At 41.6% G+C, this 21,185-nt stretch overlaps 1 protein-coding gene and 1 long non-coding RNA gene across 2 annotated transcripts; one reads left to right on the forward strand and one right to left on the reverse strand.

Annotated features, from left to right (window-relative positions):
• Window positions 1-395: 395 nt before the first annotated feature.
• On the forward strand, window positions 396-2,757 carry LOC129650702 (olfactory receptor 8S1-like). The gene is made up of 2 exons (XM_055579501.1): window positions 396-1,168; window positions 2,595-2,757. Exons 1-2 carry the CDS (start codon window positions 396-398, stop codon window positions 2,755-2,757), a joined length of 936 nt encoding a protein of 311 aa, XP_055435476.1.
• Window positions 2,758-9,901: 7,144 nt separating this feature from the next.
• LOC129641694 (uncharacterized) lies at window positions 9,902-11,566 on the reverse strand. Its single transcript, XR_008709405.1, has 3 exons — window positions 11,254-11,566; window positions 10,706-10,780; window positions 9,902-10,215 (listed from the first exon to the last, which is right to left on the reverse strand). It is a non-coding gene; the product is annotated as an uncharacterized LOC129641694 (long non-coding RNA).
• Between the last annotated feature and the right edge of the window lie 9,619 nt (window positions 11,567-21,185).

The following is a 21,185-nucleotide window of genomic DNA, read 5'->3' on the forward strand; positions in this document are numbered from 1 at the left end:
ACTCACTATGCCAGTGAGCCTTCCAGTTGTTTGAACTTTGTTCCTTTTGAAACTGGAGAATGACAGTTCTCAGTGCGTTGGCGTCTATTTTCATTCCCTTCATTTCCTTCTCCAGCCTGAATAATCTCTTTTCTCTTCTCCTTTCTTTTTAGGTTTGATTCTCTACGTATTTCTTTCCCATTTTACATCTCCACCTTAGCCAATAGATTACTGCCCTGAGCTGGGTGGCATGATGAGGTCTGACATGGCAAGGTTGCCTCTGGTACACAATCCATCCTGGGTCAGCCCTGAAGCTTTATGCATAGCATCTCATCTCCAGACATTCTCTGAGACTCATAGCACACTGGAACATTCTTTTCTGTTCTTGTCCCTCTGAAGGGAATCTCTAAGGCTCCATGGAAGTTGGGAACACAACCAGAGTCACTGTGGTTGTTCTCCAAGGACTATCCAACAACCCTCAGATCCAGGCAGTACTCTTTGTAACATTCCTGGTGATTTACCTCCTGACCCTCACAGGGAACCTGCTGATGCTGCTGGTGATCAGGACTGACTCCCACCTCCACACCCCCATGTACTTCTTCCTCAGTCACCTCTCCTGCCTGGATGCTTTCTATTCCTCAGTCATTGTGCCTAAGCTGCTAGAGAACCTGCTTTCCAAGTGGAAGACTATATCCTTCCTTGAATGTTTCACCCAGATCTCTTTGGTCATATTTTCTGGGGCCACTGAAGCTTGCCTCCTTTCAGTCATGGCCTATGACTGGTACCAGGCTGTGTGCCGCCCACTGCTGTATGTGGTAACTATGAACAAGAAGGTGTGTGCTGGCCTGGCGGGAGCCTCCTGGGCCATAGGAATGGGGACTGGCCTGCTTAACACCATCCTACTGGCTCAGCAGGATTTCTGTGGCCCCAACCTCATCCGCAGTTTTGGCTGTGAGTTTCCTCCAGTGCTCCTGTTGGCCTGTTCTAACCCCTACATTAGCGTTGCCTCCATCCTGACCACCATGGTCATCCTGGGCCTTGGCACCCTTGTCCTACTCCTGGGATCCTACACCCATATCATCATGACAGCCTTGGGGATCAACTCTGCCTCAGGTCAGAATAAGATCTTCTCTACCTGCTCATCTCATTTTCTTGTGGTCACCATTTTTTATGGCTCAGGAGTTTTCAGGTATGTCATTGCTATACCTCCAGAATGTGGAAGTGGGATATTTTTCACTTGAAATTAATGGTGATCTGTAGAACAGAGCACTGCAAAGTAGTAAGAAAAGAACTTCACAAGAATTCAGAAGTCCTGAGTTCTAGTTCTGGCTCTGCTGTGTGGAGTATTAAAAATTTATTTTCTTTCCGAGACCTCAGTTGTCTAACTCTGAAAAATAAGCTTATACAAGGACTAAAGGATTTCCTAATTTCATTAACCTATGTTTTGGGAGTTTTGGAAGGGAATCAGAGAGACCTTAGTAGGCTTTTATTCAGAGTTTGACAAAATATATATATAATATATTGTACTTGAAACAGATGCCATTTCTCTTTCCTACTGAAAGATGATGATCCAAAGCCTATTTGTCCTATAACTATTAATTAGGCAGCTACTTACAATGACTGCTTTGCACAATCAAGATCAATGTTAGTATGTGTCATAGCACAAGATAAATGTTATTAACTCATTTTCGGATTTAAAAAAACTGAGTTTCAAGAGTAACCAGGTGCTTTATCAAAGTTGCCTGAACAAGCTAAGAATGGAGGCAAAATATAAACTGAGTCTCACTGGCTTGAAAACCTCAAGCTCTTTTCTACCACCTTTCTCTCAAACATAAACAGCTCTAGGCAATGAGCCCTTGCTTCCCAGGAGATAGAGTCACTAGTGGCCTGTGCTCTCTACTAGTGAATCTGGAGATGGATTTGCACAATTAGTCTTACCATTATTGGATTCATTATCATTTAGCATTCATATCGTGCTAAACACAGTTTTATCTTTCATTTTATTTACAGATCTTAGCTTCTTTTCTAAGCCAAAGGTGCTAAATGTGCTAAAACGGACAAATGTTTGTTCCACTGAACATTAGAAAAAAAATGTGCTGTCATTCTGGGGTAATTCCAAGAGCCATAAATGTTGGGGAAAATAACAGCATTATTGGACTAGCATATAGTTTTGTAAGGAACAATCATGACAAGATGGGAACATACAGTTGTACATATTAAAAAAAAAAAAAGAAGAGAAAACATTCTTCATATTCTCAACATAACTACTAAGGAAAGACACTTTGAAAAGTATGAAGTACTATAGAAATGTGTGAAATCATTTTTAGTTCTATTCTAACCTGGATCACTTCATATACTGCAGAACTTCCTTTTTCTCCTGAGGGCAGCTTCTATAATGTTTGGCATAAGATCACTCATGTATGGAGGTATTTGAAGGCAGAAATGACTGACTTCTCATGATAATACAGTCATTTCTAGATACTTCTACCAGTGATAGCTAATTCAACCCAGAGGACCCTCTTTGCAGAGTCTGGGATGGGATGGACTCTGGCTGCCTACAGCCATGTGTCTGTTGTCCTGAGCTCATTTTATTCCTTTGTGCAATTCCCTTCAAGGTACATGACTCCAGCTTCTGGCTCAGCCCTGGAGCAAGTTCTATCTGTGCAGTACAGTGCGGTGACCCCACTACTGAACCCCCTTATCTACAGTCTGAAGAACCAGGAGGTGAAGGCGGCTCTTAGGAGGATGCTGGCCAGGAAGCCCAGGCTCACCTTCTAAGCCAGGCTCTACTGCCTCCTCATAATAAGAGGAAAAGTCATGGAAAAGAAGAGGAGATAGAGAGCTTCATTTCTAAGATATCTCAGCATGAATTCTTGTCCCAAATGGAAGTCTTAGTTCCTCTGACCCTTGTGCCCTTCCCTAGTCAAGCAAGATGGATAAACCTCCACAGAATTGATGGCATCCATCCACAGATGACCCAGTCACTACACAAGAAAATTTTCTCAAAAACCATATAGAGGAATTCTCAAAAAGTGAAAAATAGAACCACCAAATGTCCCAGCAACTCCACTTCTGGGAATAGAGCCAAAGGAAATGAAAATACTAACTCGAAAAGATATACGCAAGTACGTCTGTGGTGATCCAGTGGTAAAGAATCTGCCTTGCAATGCAGGGGACATAGGTTCAATCCCTGGTCAGGGAACTAGGATCCCACATACAGAGGAGCAACTAAGTCAACGAGCTACAGCTACTGAGCCTGCACACTCTAGAGCCCATGAAACCAGGCCCCTCAAGAAGCCTTTGGAGGGCAGTGAGAGAAGCCTGTGTGGGGCAACTAAATACACCCACAGCCACCTCAGCTAGAGAAATTTTGCACACCTCCATGAGCCTAGGGGCCACAGCAAAGACCCAGCACAGCCAATAAGTAAATAAATAATAAATATCTTTTAAAAATATATGAGCTCCCATGTTGATACATGCATGCTCAGTCACATCTGACTCTGTGCGACCCTATGGATGGACTGTAGCCCTCCAGGCTCCTCTGTCCATGGGATTATCCACCCAAGAATACTGGAGTGGATTGCCATTTCCTCCTCCAAGAGATCTTCACAACCCAGGAATCAACCCCCTGTTTCCTGTGCCTCCTGCATTGCAGGCAAATTCTTTATCACTGAGCCATGCAGGAAGTCCCAAGTTCATAGCAGCATTATTTACAGTACCCAAGACATGGAAAGAACCTAGGTGTTCATTAATGGATGAATGGATTAAAAAAAGGTATGGATAAAGCAATGGAATATTATTCAGCCTTAAAAATGAGGAAATTATACCACTTGTGACAACATGGAAGTTCCTTGAAGGCATTATGCTGAGTGAAATGGGTCAGACATAGAAAGACAAATGCAATATGATGTCACATACATGTGGAACCTAGTGATCAACCAAACTCATAGAAAAAGATATCAGACATGTAGTTATCAGGAGTGGAGGGTGGGAGGAAGGTGATCAAAAGGTACAAATTTCCAGTGTAAAATAAGTACTAGGGATGTACACAACATGATGACTATAATTAACACCACTGTATGATATACAGGGAATCTGTTAAGAGAGTAAAGCCTAAGAGTTCTCATCACAAGGAGAAAAGATCTTCCTCTTTCTTCTTTCTTTTCTTTATATGATATCTTTATGAGCGCTTCCATGGTGGCTCAGACGGTAAAGCGTCTGCCTACAATGTGGGAGACCCGGGTTCAATCCCTGGGTCAGGAAGATCTCCTGGAGAAGGCAATGGCACCCCACTCCAGTATTCTTGCCTGGAAAATCGCATGGATGGAGGAACCTGGTAGGCTACAGTCCACGGGGTCACAAAGAGTCAGACACGACTAAGCGACTTCCCTTTCACTTTTATGAGATGATGGGAATTTTTTTAGGAATAGAGGAGTTTTATTTGAGCCAAATTTAGGGCTATAGCCCAGGTGACAGCCTCTCATATAATTCTGAGAAATTTCCCCACTGAAGCATGATTTTTAGCATGATCATCTACCTTAACAGAACAAAGAACATACATCAAACAAGACAGGGGTATATTCCTCAAGTGTCCAAAAACAAACAGGTATGATCCATATAGAGTGAGACAGCAGGACCCTAGTGTCTGGGAATGGAACCATATTTTTGAGGATGTTAATATGGATGTCTTGTGAAGGGAGTTTGTTATCCTTATTTTCAAAACAGACATTCTTTATCTCAGTGGTTAGAACAGATATTCTCTGCGAGTTTGACAGGCTGTTCTGGTTCAACAAAATTCAGGCTGAATCATGTATGGGCCAAAAATACTTCCCCTTACCTCAATGTGTAAAAATATTCTACATCAGAGAGAACTCTCAGGATTTTCCCAATTAGTTGTTTTGAGATGATGCATATTAATTAAACCTATTGCAATGCATATATATATATATACACATATATGTATATATACATATATATACATGCACACATATGTGTGTGTGTGTGTGTGTGTATATATATATATATGCATGTGTGCTCAGTCGCTTCAGTCGTGTTCAACTCTTCGCAAGCTTATGGACTGTGGCCCACCAGGCTCCTCTGTCCACGGGATTCTCCAGGCAAGAATACTGCTGTGGATTGCCATTTCTTCCTCCAATATATATATCTGTAAAATGATCATGCTGTATGCCTAGAATTTACACATTAATTTATGTCAATTGCTGCTGCTGCTGCTAAGTCGCTTCAGTTGTGTCCGACTCTGTGCAACTCCATAGATGGCAGCCCACCAGGCTCCCCCGCCCCTGGGATTCTCCAGGCAAGAACACTGGAGTGGGTTGCCATTTCCTTCTCCAATGCATGAAAGTGGAAAGCGAAAGTGAAGTCGCTCAGTCATGTCGGACTCTTAGTGATCCCTTGGACTGCAGCCCACCAGGCTCCTCCGTCCATGGGATTTTCCAGGCAAGAGTACTGGAGTGGGGTGCCACTGCCTTCTCCGTTATGTCAATTATCTCTCCCTAAAACTAGAGGGAAAAGGTAAAAAAGGTCTTTACAATTCCATCAGCCATTTCACAGCTTTTGCTTTTTCTCCCATTTCTTGCCCTTCCCACACCTCCTCTTTGCCTCTCCCTCACTTGTTTTACTTTTATCTATGCACAAAGTAGAAATATGACCACTAGTAAATATCCCACTTCATTCCAGGAGAGTCCCATCTCAGTACCGAGACCTTCTTTGTTCCCATACCAAAAACTGCCTGGCAAAATCTAAAGCTCCAGAGTAACTTGGAAAGAAATGAAATAAAATCAGTGTGTCTCCTCTTGTCTTTGTCCTTAATAAGTAACACATGGAGTAGAACATAGCAAATAGTAAATCTTCAATAACTATTTGTTGATTACAGAGTGAATGAAGGAATGAATAGTGGACCTGTGTGAGGAGTCCATTCTCTTATATGGTCCTAGGAAATAGGAGGGACGATCCACCTCTAAGGACTTTCTAGGTGGCACTAGTAGTAAAGTCAATGCAGGAGGCATAGGAGATGTGGGTTCAACACCTGGGTTGGGAAGATTCCCCTGTAGGAGGACATGGCAACTGACTCCAGTATTCTTGCCCAGGGAATTACATGAACAGAGGATCCTGGCAGGCTACAGTCCTTAGTGTCAGAAAGAGACACAATTGAGCAACTTAGCACATATCCTCCTTTAAAACCTTGTCTAACAGATTCTGTATCTCCAATATTTAGAATGTTCTGTTAGTGTTAATGAAGTGTGAAAGTATTTCAGTCCTGTCTGACTCTTTGCAACCCCCATGGGCTATACAGTCTATGGAATTCTTCAGGCCAGAATACTGGAGTGGGTAGCTTTTCTCTTCTCCAGGGGATCTTCCCAACCCAGGGATCAAACCCAGGTCTCCCTCATTGGAGGTGGATTCTTTACCAGCTGGGCTATAAGGGAATAGTGTGCAAAGAATGAATGAGAGAGAAGGGAGTGAGAGAAGGAGCATATGAAAAAAAAAAATGTGTGTCCTTCATGACAATACGGATGTCAGAGGGAAGTACTATAGGAGAGATCGGGATCCAAAGAGATAAGAGTCCAAATTTGGGTTCACCACCCAAGGTCATCATCACAAGAGCTTGCATGTGCACTCTGACCCCCTACCCAGAGCCTCTCCATCACCTATCTGAGCCTGGACCATTTCAGATCCCTGACTTGGTTCAAGACCTGTTCCAGGTGTAGAGGAAGGAGAAGGAGTTAGAGTATGCAGAACAAATGCTCAACTGCCACCCCATCTCCCATTCAGCTCTCAAGAGAGTTCTCAGAAATACAACAGCAATTGTTCTACCGAAAAACTGACAGGTCACGTCAGCCAAGACCGCTTCCATGCAGGCTCCCCGGCTTCTATCTGTTCTTGATCCTTTTACCCTCAAGCTAAGATCCTCTCTGCAATTGTCTGTTTCCTTCAGCAAAGCCCTCTGAAAATCATGGCCTCATAATGTGGTACACTCACAGGGGAAATTTCCAAGATGAGGCTTGGAAATTTGGAATGAGGCCTTGGAAATGAGGCTTCCTCTCCTTTCTCTGGAGAGGAAGGCTAGGGATGTGGAACTGAGCCAAACAGTCCAGCTTCAGCGGCATTTCTGCTCTGTACACTTGGTGGAGCTGGTCCTTTACATTTTCCAGAGCATATGCCTTCCTGAGGATGTAACTAAGGCAAAATAATAGTAGATGTGTGAGATCAGTGGAGGAATGCCGTTTAATCCTGCCCTCACACACACAAACACACACAGGGATTATTCCTAAAACCCTGTTGACTTGGGGGAAAGCCTTTTGTCCCATAATTAGGGAAGGAGGAGCATGGGAATACACTGGGTTCAAATTCAAACTAAAATTATGTGATGAATACCAAGTTGTTTCCTGAGTCTTAGTTTTCATTAAGAATGGGAGAGGAATGTCCTATTCCCCCCTTGCCTAGCACTATATGTCCCTAAACAGGCTATGGGGACTTTATTAGGGAGCTGCTGGGCTCTGAAACAAGAGAAATATGGTCTGAATGCCAAAAGCCCTATTGCATATATAGGGTAGGAAGAGGGAATTAGAAAATATAACTTGTCTAATACAGAAATGGGGTATAAATTGGAGTTTTGGTAGGCTGGATTGTCAAAGCAGGAAAAGCTCTCATAAAAATCACTAGACCAAAACCTTCATTTAAAAATGAGGATAGTGAGCCACAGAGACAAAGATGACTTGCCGAGGCTTAGACCATCAGTAAGAAGCAGAAACAGACTTTAGGGCTCATATCTCCTGCTTCTCCATCTTTCACATTCCTTATAATCAAATTAGAATAAAGCGCTGCAAACATCCTTCTGTAAATCAGAGAAGTAGCAAGGATGAGTAATACTGTGCAGGGTCCCAACCAAAAGGCCCCAAGTGTCCAGATTCTTCAGTTACCAAGCTGTTCTTATCTATTCTTTTTATTTATTTTTATTAATTAATTTTTATTGCAGTATAGTTGCTTTAAAATATTGTATTAGTTTCTACTTCATAGCAAAGTAATCAACCCTACATACACATATATCACTTCCCTTTGTGATTTCACCCCCATTCAGGATACCACAGTGCATTAATTGGAGTACCCTGTACTAACAGTATGTTCCCATCAGTTGTCTATTTTGTACACAGTATCCAAAGAGTTTATGTGTCAACCCCAATCTCCCAATTCCTCCCACCCTACCCCTTTCTCCCTTGAGCTCCATACATTCGTTCTCTAAGTCTCTATTTCTGCTTTGGAAATGTTGCAGTGAAAAGGAAAAAAAGAGGAATGAGTTTTTTTTTCTTTCTCTTTCCTGAGAACAAAGAAGATAAAGAGAACAGTGAGCAGGACTGAACATTCCTAGTGTTTTGTTTTTTTCACTTTAACTGCTCCTAATTCTGCGTGTCTATAACTAAGTTTGTGTTTCTGCCCCTAACTCTGCAGGAGCTACACTTTGCACCTATTTTCCTTTGTCTCTATGCTCAATACATACTGTATATGGTGTTTACCCTTACAACACCCTTCCTCTTGTAGTTAAATATTAGAAAGAAGGCCACAGAGCCACTGAACTGCTACACTCAATTACTGCGTTACAGATGGCAGCCTATGGCTGCTTTTGACAAGATGCTAAAATCCTTGCTCCTCATCAAAGATTCCTGACTGGGAACCCTCATCTTATATAAGCCTCTAGACTCTTCATGGAGTGTGAGGCATGAATCTTCACGCCTCACAGTTCCTGAGGCATGAACCTACTATATTCCCCCCTCCACCAGTTGAGAATTAAATCAACTCTGTATTTCCAAACTCTGTCTCCATATTTTTTATTCAGCTTTGGTGGGCAGAGAAAGCCAAGATTTTGGCCAGCAACAGAAATAAGGTCATCTATACCATTTTTCTAGATGACAAACACATGAGAAGATGCTTAACGTCACTATTTACTAGAAAACTACTGTGAGGTATACCATTACACACGTCAGAATGGCCATCATCAAAAAATCTACAAACAATAAGCACTGGAGAGGGTGTGGAGAAAAGAGAAACTCTTGCACTGTTGGGGCTAATGTAAATTGATAGAGCCACTGTGGAAAACAATATGGAGTTTCCTTAAAAAACTAAAACTGGACCTACCATATGACCCAGAAACCCCACTCCTAGGCATATACCCAGAGAAAATCATAATTCAAAAAGACACATGCACCCCTATGTTCATAGCCGCAGTATTTACATAGCCAGGACATGGAAGCAACCTAAATTTGTATCAACAGAGAAACAGATAAAGAAGATATGGTAGATCTAGAAGGTAACCAATTTGTGAAGGGTATTTTCTTATCTTAGGGGTAAGGAAGTACCTCAACCCCCCTCAAGTCACCTATTTCAGATTCTTGGAGCCCCTGCTCTTCCTGTCCTTTTCCCACTCCGCATCTCTATCTATTAAAATCCCACCAATACTTAAAAACAAGCTTAAATTCACTCTTGTCATGAATCTTTTCTTGAGCCCTTTTGCTCACAGCCTCCCACCAAATATAAGTTATCTTTCCTCTTACCAATACTCAGGGCACATTTCTAACCTCTCTCATAATATTAATGATACTATATCTTGTATTATAAATATTCGTTAATGTTTATCTTATGATTCCTACTAGTCCATGAGGGAAGTAATGTTTTTAGCCAGCTTTAGATCCCCTCCAAAGTTCTTTGAATTATGCTAGGTGATCAATAAAACTTGGTTGAATTGAATTGATACAGAAAGGAATCTCCATCTTTGAGATGTTGTAAGTTCAGCCTATTTCCTCTCTGGTAGAGATGAAGGTGGCTGTGACCCTTGGCCATCTCTGCCTTTCACCCCATTTCCTCCCTCTCCCTCCAGGAAGAAAATAACAACCAGCCACTCAAAATCAAGCCCTTTATTTAGAACACAGGACACTGTTGTAGTGAAAGTGCCACTGGGGGCACTGAGCAAGAGTCAAAAGTCTCAGAGCACTGTTTACGGATCCCTGGAGAATAGTCCTTGTATGTCCAACAACATCACTAGAGGGCCCAGGCTCAGAGACAAATCCGCTTCAAGGCAGTACAAAGAAGCAAAATGAGGTAGCCAAAGGGCAGAGGAATTTCAGGAACAGAAAGACGGCAAAAGCAGCAAAGACAGCAGGTGTTCACAACTTCTCACAGAGCCACTGATCCAGCTTCTCAGAACAGAGTGCTTTATGGACCAACCTGATCATGAAGAAGGAGACAAGGATTTTAGCTCAAACTCCCACTCAGTTTTATCCCCAGGAGGGCTGAGGTGGAAATGTGGGTGAAAATTATAGACACAGACATTCCTAGCCAGGTGGCAATGGACACTGAGCCACCTAGTGGAATAAGGTCCATTTTCTTAAACTCCAAGAAAATTGTACGGCAGTGGTAACAAGGGTTTGTCTTAGAGCTTAGGACTAAACAAGTCAAATTAGATGTTCAAGTCCAGGTGAAGGAAATCCTGGGACTCAGCCCTTTATTAAGGAATCCTTGTTAGGAAAATTGCTAAACAGTGGTGGAGTAAGGGGGGCTTGAAAATTGGAAACCTGAGTCAGCTTGATGAGTTTTGTTTTGCAAACTATATTGTAGCTTAAAACCAGGAAATAGAGAGAAAGGGGTATGGTGCTGGGACTAAAGGGCTGAGAAGAGGGAGAGGAAGTGTAAAATAGAAAATATAATGGAGACTCACCATAGTTAATTCCTACTTTATCCAGAATCTTCTTGACACACAGAATGTCATCAGTAAGGTCATCATCCAGGAACTCTGGAAGGAGTTATAGGTGGAAAAAAATGAGAGAGCTAAGTATTACCCAGTAAGGTAATGAGTTTCCCTCTTCCCTGGTCCTTCTCTCAACCAGAGGCTTAAGCCTGTTTTGCTTTTATGTGAGCAATCCAATACAGTAATGCCTTCCCCTCGGTAAAGACTCCCTTCCCTTCTCTGGGGCATCTCTGGAGGAATTATCAACTTCATCAGCCAACTTCCCCTGAAAATGCAGAGTATTAGACTTCAAGATCCCCAAACAACTCAGATCATCTATCCATGAACTTTAAGGGACTGTCTGGGGATTTGATGATAATGAAAATTTCTAACAGCCTCTTAATATTATCAGTTCAAGTCCCACACTTGATGTAGAGTCCTAGGCAATGAAACCAGAGGTGCGCTTGACACCAAAAAAAGAATTTATCCCAGAAGTAGGCAGTCTTAAAAAAGAAAATCAAAGTTGGCTGCTGTCTCACTGTATTTCACTATGCGCACTGTTCACTGAACCCATGGTAGGCAAGATGTGAGCTGGGAAGCTGGAAGAAAACTGTAGGAGCTGTAGGAAATGCAGACACGTTTGTTCTCTCCTGGCTGGCACAGCAGCTGCAGCAGCAGACATACTCTATTCTCTCCTCTCATGGCTGATCCAGCAACATAACCATAGGCAGTCACACGGAGCCATAAGGCGGCCTCAAGGACTTCTCAGATGGTGCTTCTATAGGCATATCACACAAAGTAGCCCGTGACCAAGTGAGTACCTCGTGACATGCTGTAAATGATCTCAGCTGTTACATAGCCATGTATTTACCAAATGTGGGGCGAGAGAGCCTGACCACCATCTTGGCTAATTTGCTCCCTCCCTACAGATACTCACACTTCCCATTTTTACATGTTAATACAAAAAACACTGAATAAAACACTATGAGACTGGAATAAAGATATACATAGAGATGAATGAAATTGAAGGGAGATCACAGAAATAAACCCACCCATCTATGGTGAACTCATTTTAGACAACAGTCCACAACATTAAATTGGGGGGAAAATGATGTTTTCAGCAAACAGTGCTAGGCAATTGGTTATCCACATGCATAGCAATGAAATTGGACCCTCTCCTCCTTCCACATACAAAATGTAACCCAAAATACATAAAAGGCTTAAATGTAAGAAGTGAAATTACAGTCAACATCCAATATCCACAGGGTTCACATTTATAGAGTTCATTTAAAGCATACAGAATTTAAGAAAATATTTATACATTATATATCTGATAAATCATTATCCAAAGTATCTCAAGAATGTTTACAACTCACCAACACAAAGACCAAAAAAGCAATTATAATAATGGATAAATGACTTCAATAGACTGTTCTCCACACAAGTCATACAAATGGTCACCGAACCATAAAAACATGTCAAAGATCATTAGTCATGATGGAGATGCAAATTAAAACCGCAATGCAGCAACTCCTTCATATATTCTAAAATGGTTAAAATAAAGAAATTTAAAAATAACAATGGTTCACAACAATGTAAAGAAATTGGAACCTTCAAACATTACTTGTAAAAATAGAAAAGGGTGAGACCTACATTTGCAATGTGATGTGTTAGCCTCTCATTCACGTCTGACCCTTTGGGACCCTATGGGCTGTATCTCATCAGGTTCTTCTGTCCATGGAAATCTCCAGGCAAGAATACGGGAGTGGGTAGCCAATCCCTTCTCCAGGGAATCTTCCCAACCCAGGGATCAAACTCAGGTCTCCTGCAATGCAGGCAGATTCTTTACCATCTGAGAAGATGGGCTTACCACCAGGGAAGTCCACATTTACAATATAAATATATAATTAGTATATTGTTCAACAACTCCATCCTAGAAATATACCCCAAAGAATTGATAACAGGTGTACACATATATTGACAGCAGCACTGTTCACAATAGCAACAGGCGGAAACAACGCAAAAGTCCATCAGCAGGTAAATGAATAAACAAAATTGTGTAGGTCTGCAAACAGACGTATTATTCAGCATAGAGGGAGTAAAATAAAAGAATAAAGTCTCTATGAAAAACAGTATGGCAGTTCTTCAAAAGCTTAAATATAAAATTAACATATGACCACAAATTTCACATCAGGGTACATACATAAAAGTTGAAAGCAGGGACTGGAACAGATATGGGTACACTCATACTCATAGCAGCATTAACCACAAGAGCAAAAGGAAGAAGCAACCCAAGTGTCCATCAGTAAATGAATGGATAACCTAAATGTGGCATTCACAAAGGAATATAATTCAGCCTCAAAAACAAAGGAAATATCAACACATGCTACAATATTAACCTTAAAGTCTTTATGATAAGTGAAATAACCCTGTCACAAAATTACAAAAATGTATGAATCCACTTGCATGAGATATCCATAGAAGTCAAAGACAGAAAGTAGAATGTCACTGCCAGGGACTCCGGGAATTAGTGTTTAATAGCTACAGAGTTTCACTAGTGAAAATTGGAATGCTCTGAATGTGCTTGTTGGGGATATGGTTGAACAACAATGTGAATGTAATTAATCCCAAAGAACTGTATATTTAAAATGGCTTGAATAGTAAATGTTTGTATATTTAGGCACAATGAAATAAATGAAAGAAATACTGATACATGTTACAACATGGATGAACGTTGAAAACACCCCATGTGAAAGAAGCCATACAGGAAGGACATCAGTGTTGCGGATGACCTGGATGTGATAGAAACAGTGGGATTTTTATAGGTAGAATCTACACCATCGCCTGCAGGAGACCCAGAGCCACGTCAGAAACCAAGGAGTGCCTGCTTTTATAGGAAATCCAGAGTCAGGTCAGGGGCCAAGATCCTCGCAGATTATTGCAGATTATTGTTCTCTGCAGCTGCTCCTGCAGAGGACACAGAGCCAGGTCAGAAACCAACACGGGGCAGGTTGAACCTGCTCTTGCTCTTGCAGGAGACGCAGACCAGGTCAGCATATAGAACTCCTCATGGAGAAGCTGCTCCTGCCCTGCATTAGACCCAGAGCCATATCAGGAACCTTCACCCCTGAAGACTGAAAACTGCTCCTGCAGAAGACCCATGTGGATTCACCACTGCTGCAGGGGAACCTGCTCTGGCTCCTGCAGGAGACTCTGGGCCAGGTCAGGAGCCAGTGCCCTTGTGGGTTGAACTGCACCTCTGTAGGAGACCCAGAGCCATTTCAGGAATCAGCACCCTCAAGGGCAGATTTGGATCTGCAGCCACCATCACTTCCGATACACATCGTCAACCCGCTCCCTCACCCAAACTTTACTTTCCGTCTCCGGTCATTGTTTGTGTTACAGTTTTTATTGTTTTGTCTTTCATGTTATTTACAGCATTGTACATTTTGTGTTTTAAGTTTATAACAATACAATTTAAGCCTTTTTAATATTGCCATTTAGGAGCATTAAATGCACTCATGATACTGTGCAACCATCACCGCTGCCTAGTTACTAGTTTCTACATTTTATTCCCCAAATAAAACCCTATATCCAAAGAATGCAGCTCCCAATTCCTCCTCCCCCAGACTCTGACAACCATAATCCTCTTTCTTTCTCTGTTTCTTTTTTTAACTCAGTTTATTTGTTTTTGGCTGCCCTGAGCGTTCATTGCTGTACGGGCTTTCTCCAGCTGCAGCACATGGGGGCTACTCTTCGTTGTGATGCACAGGCATCTTATTTCAGTGACTTCTCTTGTGGAGCACAGGCCCTAGGGCTTGCAGGCTTCAGTAGCTGCGGCACACAGGCTCTGTAGTGTGGCTTGTGGGCTGTAGAGCACAGACTCAGTAGTTGTGGTGCTCAGACTTAGTTGCTCCTTGGCATATGTAATCTTCACGGACCAGGTAATCACACCAGTGTCCCCTGCATTGACAGAATCTTATCCACTGTACCACCAGGGAATTCCTCTTTCTCTGTTTCTTTACCTATTGTCGATGTTTCCTATAAATGAAATGATTAAAAATGTGGCTTTTTGTGTCTGTCCACATATTTTGAGAAATAACTGATTAATTTTTATTTTTATTTTTATTTTTATCTGAAATAACATTTTTGTTACTTGAAAGAGGAATTCAGATGCATTACAGATGAGATGTACAAAATGAGATTTTAAACATAGGAAATATGGGCATAATTCCCATAATCCCCATATGGGGATACACACTGCTGTTCTAAGTGACACCAAATGATATGATGCATACTACTACTACTACTAAGTCGCTTCAGTCGTGTCCGACTCTGTGCGACCCCATAGACGGCAGCCCACCAGGCCCCCTCGTCCCTGGGATTCTCCAGGCAAGAACACTGGAGTGGGTTGCCCTTTCCTTCTCCAATGCATGAAAGTGAAAAGTGAAAGTGAAGTCACTCAGTCGTGTCCGACTCTTCGCAACCCCATGGACTGCAGCCCACCAGGCTCCTCCGTCCATGGGATTTTCCAGGCAAGAGTACTGGAGTGGGGTGCCATTGCCTTCTCCGGATATGATGCATCAGATCAGATCAGTCGCTCAGTAGTGTCCGACTCTGTGACCCCATGAATTGCAGCATGCCAGGCCTCCCTGTCCATCACCAACTCCCGGAGTTCACTCAGACTCACGTCCATTGAGTCAGCGATGCCATCCAGCCATCTCATCCTCTGTCGTCCCCTTCTCCTCCTGCCCCCAATCCCTCCCAGCATCAGAGTCTTTTCCAATGAGTCAACTCTTCGCATGAGGTGGCCAAAGTACTGGAGTTTCAGCTTTAGAATCATTCCTTCCAAAGAAATCCCTGGGCTGATCTCCTTCAGAATGGACTGGTTGGATGTCCTTGCAGTCCAAGGGACTCTCAAGAGTCTTCTCCAACACCACAGTTCAAAAGCATCAATTCTTCGGCGCTCAGCCTTCTTCACAGTCCAACTCTCACATCCATACATGACCACTGGAAAAACCATAGCCTTGACTAGACAGACCTTTGTTGGCAAAGTAATGTCTCTGCTTTTCAATGTGCTATCTTTAGTAGACTTTTATTCAGTGTTGGACAAAAAAAGTAAATACATCATCCTTAAAACATGCCATTTCTCTTTCCTACTGGAAGATGATGTCTCCAAAGCTTATTTGTACTGTAACTATTGATTAGCTAGTTACTATACTACAGCTGCTTTACACAATCAAGATCAATTTTAGTATGTATCACACCACAAGATAAACATTATTAACCTCATTTTCCAAAAGAACACCGAGTTTCAGGAGTAACCAGGTACCTTACAAAAGCTGCCAGAACCGGCTAGGAATGGAGCCAAAATATAAACTAAGGCTCACTGACTTGGAACCTCAAGCTCTTTTCTACCGTGTTTCTCTCAGACACAAACAGCTCTAGCTGATGGGTCCTTGCTCCCAGGAAACAGAGTAACTAACGGCCTGTGCTCTCTAATAGTGAACTGGAGATGTATTTGCACAAATTGCCCTGAACTTTCCTCACCTGGTTGTTACTTGGTGAGAAGTAAGGGGTGGAAAATGATAAGGTCCAGGAGAGCCCACCTGTCCTGAAGACAAAACTCTTCAGCTCTCTTTTTCTCAGTTTCCTCGTATGCCATAAGGGGAATGATAAGACTTCTTCCAACCACTTCACAAAAATGTTAGGAGGGACAAATTTAAAAATAAAAATGACAGTAAAATGAGTATCTTTTTTAACCAAGTACATAAAACCCACAAAGATCATTCCAGTGATAATGACACAATTGCAAAAATAAAATTTGAATGCTTCTTTCAAAAATACTCACAATGACACTTAACAATGTACACCCATGAGGAGAAGACAATGGCACCCCACTCCAGTACTCTTGCCTGGCAAATCCCATGGACAGAGGAGCCTGGTAGGCTACAGTCCCTGGGGTCACTAAGAGTCGGACACGACTGAGCGACTTCACTTTCACTTTTCACTTTCATGCATTGGAGAAGGAAATGGCAACCCACTCCAGTGTTCTTGCCTGGAGAAACCCAGGGACGGGGGAGCCTGGTGGGCTGCCGTCTATGGGGTCGCACAGAGTCGGACGCAACTGAAGCGACTTAGCAGCAGCAGCAGCAACATACACCCACAATTTTAATCTTACTATTTTGGATTCATATCTCATGCTAGATACATTTGTATCTTTCACTTTATTTACAAAGCTTGGCTTCTTTTCCAAGCCAAAGACAAGTACGCTAAAAAGGACAAAATTTTGGTCCACTAAGCATTATAAAAATAATGGGCTGTGATTCTGAGGTAATTCCCAGAGCCATAAATGGTAGGAAAAAAATGACAACTTTATTAGACTATCATATAGTTTTTTTAGGAACAATCATCACAAGATAAGAACATGCAGTTGTATATATAGGGAAAAGAAAAGGCAAAAATCCTCAAATTATCATCATAACTACTAAGCAAAGACACTTTGAAAACTGTGAAGTGCTATAGAAGTGCATTACATTTTTTTTTTTAGTTTTATTCTAACCTGTAGCACTTAATATGCTGCAGAACTTCCTTTTTCTCCAGGGCTATGCTAAGTCACTTCAGTCATGTCCGACTCTGTGCAACACCATAGACGGCAGCCCACCAGGCTCCCCCGTCCCTGGGATTCTCCAGGCAAGAACACTGGAGTGGGTTGCCCTTTCCTTCTCCAATGCATGAAAGTGAAAAGTGAAAGTGAAGTCAAGTCGCTCAGTCGTGTCCGACTCTTAGCGACCCCATGGATTGCAGCCTAACAGGCTCCTCCGTCCATGGGATTTTCCAAGCAAGAGTACTGAAGTGGGGTGCCATTGCCATTCCTCTAATGTCTTGCATGTGATCACCCATGTATGGAGGCATTTGAAAGCAGAAATGACTGACTTCTCACTGATAATAGTCATTTCTAGATGCTTCTACCACTGATAGCTGACAATCCTGAGGACCATCCTTGCAGAATCTGGGATGAGATGGACCCTGACTGCCCAACAGCATTGTTGCCTTTGTCTGGACCTCATTTTATTCCTTTGTGCAATTACCTTCAAGGTACATGACTCCAGCTTCCGGATCAATCCTGGAGCAAGTCCTATCCTTACAGCACAGTGTGGTGACCCCACTACTGGACCCCCTTATCTACAGTCTGAAGAACCAGGAGGTGAAGGCAGCTCTAAGGAGGATGCCGGCCAGGAAGCCTAGGCTTACCTTCTAAGCCAGGCTCTACTGCCTCCTCATAACAGGAGGAAAATAGCAGGAAAAGTCATGAGAAAGAAGAGGAGACAAAAAGACTTCGCTCCTAAGCTATCTCAGCATGAGTTCTCCTCCACAACAGAAGTCTTTGTTTGTCTGATCCCTGTGCCCTCCCCCAGTCAAGCAAGATGGGGAAACCTCTAGAGAACTAATGGCACGCATCCACAGGGGACCCAGTCACTGCACAAGAAAATCTTCTCAATAAACATATGGAGGATCTTTGAGAAACTAAAAATAGAACCAACATATGATCCAGCAATTCTACTTCTGGGAGTATATCCAAAGTAAATGAAAATATTAACTCAAAAAGATATCTACAACCACCCATGTTCATAGTAGCATTATCTACAATAGCCAACACATGGAAAGATCCTATGTTTTCTTAATGGATGAATGGATAAAGAAGGCACAGATAAAGCAGTGGAATATTATTCACCCATAAAAATGAGGTGATTCTACCATTCATGATAACATGGATTGACATTGAAAACATTATGCTGGTTTGTCAATTTTATTTATCCTTTCAAAGAACCAGCTTTTGGCACCTCCCAGAATATTGGAAATAAAAGCAAAAATAAACAAGTGGGACCTAATTAAACTTAAAAGCTTCTACACAACAAAGGAAACTATAAGCAAGGTGAAAAGACAGCCTTCAGAATGGGGGAAAATAATAGCAAATGAAGCAACTGACAAACAACTAATCTCAAAAATATAAAAGCAACTCCTACAGCTCAATTCCAGAAAAATAAATGACCCAGTCAAAAAATGGGCCAACAGCAATCAGAGCAGAAAAAGAAATAAAAGGAATCCAAATTGGAAAAGAAGAAGTAAAGCTCTCACTGTTTGCAGATGACATGATCCTCTACATAGAAAACCCTAAAGACTCCACCAGAAAATTACTAGAACTAATCAAAGACTATAGTAAAGTTGCAGGATATAAAATCAACACACAGAAATCCCCTGCATTCCTATACACTAATAATGAGAAAATAGAAAGAGAAATTAAGGAAACAATTCCATTCACCATTGCAACGGAAAGAATAAAATACTTAGGAATATATCTACCTAAAGAAACTAAAGACCTATATATAGAAAACTATAAAACACTGGTGAAAGAAATCAAAGAGGACACTAACAGATGGAGAAATATACCATGTTCATGGATTGGAAGAATCAATATAGTGAAAATGAGTATACTACCCAACACAATTTATAGATTCAATGCAATCCCTATCAAGCTACCAACCGTATTCTTCACAGAGCTAGAACAAATAATTTCACAATTTGTATGGAAATACAAAAAACCTCGAATAGCCAAAGCGATCTTGAGAAAGAAGAATGGAACTGGAGGAATCAACCTACCTGACTTCAGGCTCTACTACAAAGCCACAGTCATCAAAACAGTATGGTACTGGCACAAAGACAGAAATATAGATCAATGGAACAAAATAGAAAGCCCAGAGATAAATCCACACACATATGGACACCTTATCTTTGACAAAGGAGGCAAGAATATACAATGGATTAAAGACAATCTCTTTAACAAGTGGTGCTGGGAAATCTGGTCAACCACTTGTAAAAGAATGAAACTAGAACACTTTCTAACACCATACACAAAAATAAACTCAAAATGGATTAAAGATCTAATGTAAGATCAGAAACTATAAAACTCCTAGAGGAGAACATAGGCAAAACACTCTCTGACATACATCACAGCAGGATCCTCTATGACCCACCTCCCAGAATATTGGAAATAAAAGCAAAAATAAACAAATGGGACCTAATTAAACTTAAAAGCTTCTGCACAACAAAGGAAACTATTAGCAAGGTGAAAAGACAGCCTTCAGAATGGGAGAGAATAATAGCAAATGAAGCAACTGACAAACAACTGATCTCGAGAATATACAAGCAACTCCTACAGCTCAACTCCAGAAAAATAAATGACCTAATCAAAAAATGGGCCAAAGAACTACATAGACATTTCTCCAAAGAAGACATACAGATGGCTAACAAACACATGAAAAGATGCTCAACATCACTCATTATCAGAGAAATGCAAATCAAAACCACTATGAGGTACCATTTCACACCAGTCAGAATGGCTGCGATCCAAAAGTCTACAAGCAATAAATGCTGGAGAGGGTGTGGAGAAAAGAGAACCCTCTTGCACTGTTGGTGGGAATGCAAACTAGTACAGCCACTATGGAGAACAGTGTGGAGAATCCTTAAAAAACTGGAAATAGAACTGCCTTATGATCCAGCAATCCCACTGCTGGGCATATACACTAAGGAAACCAGAAGGGAAATAGACACATGTACCCCAATGTTCATCGCAGCACTGTTTATAATAGCCAGGACATGGAAGCAACCTAGATGTCCATCAGCAGATGAATGGATAAGAAAGCAGTGGTACATATACACAATGGAGTATTACTCAGCCATTAAAAAGAATACATTTGAATCAGTTCTAATGAGGTGGATGAAACTGGAGCCTATTATACAGAGTGAAGTAAGCCAGAAAGAAAAACACCAATACAGTATATTAATGCATATATATGGAATTTAGAAAGATGGTAACAATAACCCTGTGTACGAGACAGCAAAAGAGACACTGATGTATAGATCAGTCTTATGGACTCTGCGGGAGAGGAGAGGGTGGAGAGATTTGGGAGAATGGCATTGAAACATGTGTAATATCATGTATGAAATGAGTCGCCAGTCCAGGTTCGATGCACGATACTGGATGCTTGGGGCTGGTGCACTGGGACGACCCAGAGGGATGGTATGGGGCGGGAGGAGGGAGGAGGGTTCAGGATGGGAAACACATGTATACCTGTGGCAGATTCATTTTGATATATGGCAAAACCAAAACAATATTGTAAAGTTTAAAAATTAAATTAAATTAAAAAAAAGAAAAGAAAACATTATGCTGGGTGAAATGTCAGACAAATGCAATATGATCTCCCTTATTCGCAGAACAATGGGAAAAATCAAACTCATAGAAAACAAATGGTCATCAGAGGTAAAGGGGTGGGAAGAAGAGGGTTTGGAGGAAGGTGATCATAAGGTGATCATAAAATTTCCAGTGTAACATAAGCACTAGGGATGTGATGGACAATATGACTCTAGTTAACACCATTGTATGATATATAGAAAATCTGTTAAGAGAGTA

This window comes from Bubalus kerabau, chromosome 1 (genome assembly GCF_029407905.1).
Source record: "Bubalus kerabau isolate K-KA32 ecotype Philippines breed swamp buffalo chromosome 1, PCC_UOA_SB_1v2, whole genome shotgun sequence".
NCBI classification, from domain to species: Eukaryota; Metazoa; Chordata; class Mammalia; order Artiodactyla; family Bovidae; genus Bubalus; species Bubalus kerabau.